A 7,009-nucleotide genomic window follows, 5' to 3' on the forward strand; every position below is an offset into this window, starting at 1 on the left:
GGTTATGAAAAATGTTGTCAGACCTCCTCATCCTTCTAATGGCCATTCAATGACATGACAGGAAGAAAGTAAGAGCACTCTTCTGAGGGTCTGGGAGGAGTGAGTATTGCTGTATTTGGTCACAGGTTGCTTCCTAGGGGGTGTTAGATTGGCATGATTTCCAAAATTGGTCATTTCAACTCTGAAAATGAATGAGTTACTTTAGGTTGCCTTAAAGATTTGGAAAATGAATGTGTTACTTTGGATGTCTCTTAGGATTACTAATGTGTTGATACGTTTTCTCTCTGATTTCTCCCAGACTTAGAGGCATAGAGGGCATCATGCAGAAAAATAAAACGGGTATCAAAGAGTTCATCCTGCTTGGTTTTGGGGAACCACAGAGTCTACACACCTTCCTCTTCTTGATTTTTCTCCTGATCTACATTGTGACCCTGATTGCCAACTTCCTCACTGTTCTTCTGATAGTGACTGCTCGCCACCTGCACACACCCATGTACTACTTCCTGGGAAATTTGTCCTGCTTGGAGATCCTATATAGCTCTGCCATCCTGCCAAAGACAATGGCCAGTTTCTGGACTGGGGACAAAGCCATCTCCCTCAGGGGATGCATGCTGCAATTTTATTTCTTCTCTTTTCTGGTCTGCACAGAATGTTATCTGCTCGCTGTGATGTCTTATGATCGTTTCTTAGCCATATGCAAACCTCTGCATTATGCCAGAATTATGGATGGGAAACTCTGTCTCTCTTTGGCAGGTGGCTCTTGGATCAATAGCATTGTGTTTATCTCTATATATTTGCCTTTTATGTTAGAGTTGCACTACTGTGGTTCCAATACAATTGATCATTTTTATTGTGAGTCCTTTGCATTGATAAAACTCTCATGCAGTCACATCAGAATTCTTCCCCTTGTTACTGTCATCCTGGCTTTTCTGTTCAGCTTCCCTCCCTTCCTTTTGACACTCATCTCCTATGTATATATCATACACACCATCCTGAAAATCCCATCCATCACGGGGCGGCAGAAGGCCTTTTCCACCTGCTCCTCTCACCTGATTGTTGTGTGTCTTTTCTATGGAGCCATCATTATTGTCATATCATATTATTTGATACCAAAAGTGGAAGTAGTGAGAGACCTTAGCAAAATGTTTTCTTTGCTGTACACAGTTTTTCCTCCGATGGCCAACCCCCTGATCTATACCCTGAGAAACAAAGATGTCAAGGACATTCTCAGAAAGGCTGCTGGGAAGATCATGAGAAACCCTGTTTGAATCATGCATTCAAAGAAATTCCTCTTACAACAGTGTCTGCTTTACTAGGACTATTAGTGTCTCTGGACTTCAGACAGTGCTAAATGTACTTTTGAATGAAATGTTTTTTAGGAATGCAGAAATGATTGTTTTTAACTAGATAGTCCTTTTAGAAGAATTGCTTAGGAGATATATAGTTGCAGCCTGAATCAGTTTATACCTGACTTGAGGAAACTGGGGGTGGGGGGTTATTAAGTTTTTCTTTTGATGTGAACTTTCCTAATTTTGCAATTTTAAGCAGACATGAAAATTTGAAAACTCACTTATCCTTCACTAATATTTGCCCTTCTCAGAATTATATAATGCATTTTCAAATTAAACCATTCATACAAAACTGTGCTGTTTGGTGGACATGCTAATCAGTTTTATATAATAATAGGAAAAGCACCTGGGAAAATGATTATATTAGGTCATCCTGTGAAGAAAGTGCATAGATTAGGAAAGAAATAATTCAAAAAATCATGCATATTCATGTGTGTGTGTTTCTGTATGTACCTTCTAATGCCTTTCTTGAAATCCTTCTAATGCCTTTCTTGTTGTATGCTCCCAATGTGATTTATAGAAATGCCTCTGTTCATTTATACATTTTAGGCGGCAAAGCACTCTACAGTATATTTGCAAAGGCAATATTGTCTACAGAATGCATAGAGAAGAGAAAATGAACACTAAAATCATACGCATTCTAGTTTAATAAATGAATCAACAAATCTGATACTATAGTGATGGTTATGAACATTCACTATTTAAAGAAAGGACTATGTATCAAAGTACTTCTCATTTACTACATACAGGAACAAAATTCGGTTATTGCAAAGTTTTCTTTTTCACATAATACGTTGAGAAGGACCATATATCACCTGACGAAGGGTCCACCTGGACCAGCATTCTGTCCATGTGGTGACCACCAGGAGCCCATGGCAAACCCATGAGCAGGACCGAATGCAACAGCAGCCTCCTGCCCACACCTCTGAGCATCGGGAATATATATGGGCATAAATCCTCTGATACTGGAGGTAAAAATGAAGCCATCAGAGCTAGTACACACTACTTCATGAGAAGGGGCCATCTCCTCCACGAATGTGTCCAAGCCTCTTTTCTTACCATCCACATTATTGGATGCATTTTGCGGAAGTGAATCCCACCATGAACTGAATGACAAAGACTTTTATAAACGGTTGGACTTCCAAAGGTCCAACCAAGCAGCTCCACAGGATAATCCTGGGTCCTAATACTGTGTGAAGGCAAGACAATATCTCCTGTCTTCTTTTACTACTTCATGATCAGCTTTGTACGCACCTGGAATGTGAATTTCTTGGAACACTTCCTGCCCATGCAGAGTTTGCTGTCATAAGTCTACTGTACAGGGCAACTGATGGAGAGCTAGTAGAAAGGGAGTTCTCCATTGAGTTCAGCCTTTTGTATACCAACACAATAGCCACATGACTTTCTGGACAGTTTACAGCTATTAAAGTACAATAAAACATAACATAAAAATCCATGGACAGTATAAACTAATTCAAGAAATAAAACCATTACTCCACCAGCAGAATTACCAACTGTGTTGACATCATACAATGTCTGCATTGGACACATTGTATATTTTAAGACACCTATTACAATTTTACTATGTATAAAATAAAATACCAACTTAAATACCAACTCATTTTCTCTTAGCTTCTCCTTATCTTCAGGGGTGCTAGGAAGGAAGCTCTGTATCTCTCAGAAACAGACAGCAAGATTACGATCCCATCTGAAAAAAAACCAGGGACTTTGAAAATGGAAGTGGGTAAGCTTGAAACACAGAGCTGGACATCCAGTCTGAAATGTGAATTCTTTGCATGCCTTCCTGCCCATGCAGAGGTGGCTGACAGGAGTCTAGTGTCAGGACAACTGATGGACAGGTTGTTGAAAGGGACATTCTCTCTTTTTCTCTTTGCTTTTCTCTTTCTGTAGGGCAGTTAGAAAGGAAGCTCTGTATCTCAGAAACGGAGAGCAAGATTGGGATGTCATCTGAATTCCTGCTGCATGAACTACATTGGGATGGTCCACCACTGGAACGCTACCAATGTTCACAGAGCTTGGGGTGCACAGGCAGTAAACTTCCACAGCACATGCAGCTCACACACACATCCATGCATGAAGACTGCAAGGGACACTGCTTGTGTGGTGTGTGCATGGGTCTTGAGTCCATGTGGGTGCTCATGCAAGCACTCCAGGCACCCTGTGCCATCTCAGACCCATGGCTTGGAAGATGTGGGCTGCTGTCTGTGTAGGTGACATGATGGCACCTGAGTGGGAAACAGCCCCAGATCAGATTCCTCCCACATTCCTAGCTGAGGGTTTTGCACCTGCTCTATATATTTTCCTGAATAAAGCTTTCATTGCTTTCTATGAATTTTGTGCCTAGAGGTATGTGAAGCTGAGGTATGTTCCCTCAGGTTGTGCACTTCAAAACCCAGGAAAGGTCCCAAACTCATCAATGGTGATGCAGCATGTATGATGAATGATGCAAGGGAATTTTCATTATTAACAGTATGTCCTTCTTGGGGCAGCATGTGCCAGGTAACCCCTCAGGAATATGCTTGCAACCTCTAAAATGAACTCACTCTTCTATGAATCGATCTGCCCATTGATGTATATTAAGACCATCCATTGAGTCTTCTGTAATGCACAAAGATATCCATGCTTCCAGTCAAGATATTCAAAAGTATGTGTATGTACTATGTTATTTGTTTTGTTTTAGTGTGTTTGGATTAAATTGAATTCTTAATGAACTTGCAACACTTACCTCATCACTAATGAATATCTCTTGAGACAAAAAGTGAGTTCCTTGAGAATAAATCAATAACAGAGCTACTCTGATATAAGTCACTGAAACAGAAGTTCCCTATGATCCTCAGTTGATGATGAAGAAGACAAAGATACGGTACAACATGTTTTCTGAGTCCTAAGTTATGTTAGTTAATACAACATGCAGGAGATAGAAATTTATGAGGTTGATGCTCACTTGAAAATGTACATGGTTAAATATACTACAAGTGAGTAAAATGGTACTCTGAAGAAAGGGTTCCATATTGATCAGGGACTCTGCATGCAGACAGAAGTTTCTCAATAGAACCTTGTTTCTCCCTGCCTGTCAGTTCTATAAATTACAAAGTTTTAGTTACACTGATTAGAATGAACTGCAACTGTGTGAAAGGGAAAACCTTGAGCATACGAATAATGCTGTCAGACCTCCTCATCCTTCTACTGGCCATTCAAAATGACATGACAGAAAGGCAATAAGAGCACTCTTCCGAGGATCTGGAAGAGTGAGCAAAGCTGAAGCTGGTAAAACGGTGATACCTTGTGGGTGCTAGATTGGCTTATACACATGATTTCAAAAATTGGTCTTTTCAAATCTGAAAATGAATAGGTTACTTTAGGTTGCCTTACCAATTTTGAAAATGAAAATGTTACTTTGGATGTCTTGCATGATTACTAATCTGTTAAACTGATTTCTAATCTGATTTCTCCCAATCTTATGTATACTTGGCATAGAGGATATCATGCAGAGGAACCAGACGGACAATACAGAGTTCATCCTGTTGGGTTTTGGGGAAACACAGAGTCTGCACACATTCCTCTTCTTGGTATTTCTTGTGATCTACATTGTGACCCTGATTGCCAACTTCCTCACTGTTCTTCTGATAGTGACTGCTCGCCACCTGCACACACCCATGTACTACTTCCTGGGAAATTTGTCCTGCTTGGAGATCCTATATAGCTCTGCCATCCTACCCAAGATGGTGGCTAGTTACTTGACAGGAGACAAAACCATCTCTCTTAGGGGATGCATGGTGCAATTTTATTTCTTCTCTTTTCTGGTCTGCACAGAATGTTATCTGCTCGCTGTGATGTCTTATGATCGTTTCTTAGCCATATGCAAACCTCTGCATTATGCCAGAATTATGGATGGGAAACTCTGTCTCTCTTTGGCAGGTGGCTCTTGGATCAATAGCATTGTGTTTATCTCTATATATTTGCCTTTTATGTTAGAGTTGCACTACTGTGGTTCCAATACAATTGATCATTTTTATTGTGAGTCCTTTGCATTGATAAAACTCTCATGCAGTCACATCAGAATTCTTCCCCTTGTTACTGTCATCCTGGCTTTTCTGTTCAGCTTCCCCCCCTTCCTTTTGACACTCATCTCCTATGTATATATCATCCACACCATCCTGAAAATCCCATCCATCATGGGACAGCAGAAGGCCTTTTCCACCTGCTCTTCTCACCTGATTGTTGTATTCCTTTTCTATGGAGCCCTTGTTATTGTCTACTTGATACCAAAAGTGGAAGGTGTGAGAGACCTTAGCAAAATATTTTCTCTGTTCTATACAGTTTTGCCTCCAGTAGCCAACCCTCTCATCTATACCCTGAGAAACAAAGATGTCAAGGACATTCTCAGAAAGGCTGCTGGGAAGATCCTGAAAAACCATGTTTGAAGCATGCATTCAAAGCAGTTCCTCTTACAATGGTTTCTGCTTGACTAGGGCTATTGACTAGGGAATTCAGACAGTGCTAAATGTACTTTTGAATGAAGTTTTTTTAATAAATGCAGAAATGTTTGTTTTTAACTAGATAGTCCTTTACTATCTTACTTAAGAGATAAAGGGTTGCAGCCTGAATCAATTTTTTCAGACTTTAGAAAAACTGGGGCAGGGGGGCAAGAAATCTGTTGTGCTTTTCTTTTGATGTGAACTTACTTAATTTTGAGCCAGAATGCAAATTCTAAAACTCACTTATCCTTCACTAATATTTGCCCTTCACAGAATCAAATAATGCATTTTTCCACTCAAACCGCGCATACAAAACTGTGCATGTCAGTGAAAATACTAATCGGTTTTACAGACTATCAGGAAAAGCATCTGGGGAAATGTTCATATTAAGGAAAGGTGTTTACAAAGTGTATTGATTAGGAAAAAATGAGCTAAAAATCATACACATTCTAGTTTGTGTGTATTTGCGTGTGTATCTTCTAATGCATTTCTTGAAATGTTTGCTGAATGCTGTCAATGTGATTTATTGAAATGCTGTTCAATTATTACATTATATTAGGGAGAGCAGTTGACGATTTATATATATATCTTAGGCAATGCCATGTTCATAATGCATCTGTTAGAAAAAATGAGCACAAAATCATAAAAATTTTACTGTGCAAGTGTGTGGGTCTATTTTTATGTTTGTATGTGTATCCTCTCATGTCCCCCTTGAAGTGTTTGTTGAATGTGCATGTGCATGTGTGTGTATCTGTTTGTGTATCTATCTCTTCTAATAACTTCCTTGAAGTGTTTGTTGAGTAGTTCCTCTGTGATTCTTTGCAATTTGCATACATGCTGATTGAATAGGTTTTCATTTTCCACTCTATACTCTGGAATGCCATATAAGCAGCAGGCTTTTGTTTGCTGGGAGAGACACTTGTTGCTTTGAGGGGACACCCAGTCACAATCAACTGCCTCTCATTAAACTGTGAGGTGACTCCTTTATTAAACTTTTTTCCTGGGATAAACCAAAAAACAGTGAAGATCTTGCTCTTCCACATTGCTTGATTTCGGAATGATCCCTGCAGCAAGGTTTGCCTGACACCCAAGTGGTTATCTTTTGAGTACCAGTTTAAAGACTTCAGTTCATATGTGTGCATTTAACATTCTTTGATATTC

The 7,009-nt window shown here is 39.6% G+C and overlaps 2 protein-coding genes across 2 annotated transcripts; both read left to right on the plus strand.

Moving 5' to 3' along the window:
- Positions 1 to 320: 320 nt before the first annotated feature.
- LOC123033368 (olfactory receptor 6B1-like) lies at positions 321 to 1,268 on the plus strand. Its single transcript, XM_044449972.1, has one exon. The coding sequence runs from the start codon at positions 321 to 323 to the stop codon at positions 1,266 to 1,268; it is 948 nt and encodes a 315-aa protein (XP_044305907.1).
- Positions 1,269 to 4,855: 3,587 nt separating this feature from the next.
- Positions 4,856 to 5,794, plus strand: LOC123033369 (olfactory receptor 10AG1-like). The gene has a single exon (XM_044449973.1). It carries the CDS (start codon positions 4,856 to 4,858, stop codon positions 5,792 to 5,794), a length of 939 nt encoding a protein of 312 aa, XP_044305908.1.
- Positions 5,795 to 7,009: the final 1,215 nt, after the last annotated feature.

The sequence above is a fragment of the Varanus komodoensis genome, unplaced genomic scaffold (genome assembly GCF_004798865.1).
Source record: "Varanus komodoensis strain SLA01 unplaced genomic scaffold, ASM479886v1 scaffold62, whole genome shotgun sequence".
In the NCBI taxonomy this organism is placed as follows: domain Eukaryota; kingdom Metazoa; phylum Chordata; class Lepidosauria; order Squamata; family Varanidae; genus Varanus; species Varanus komodoensis.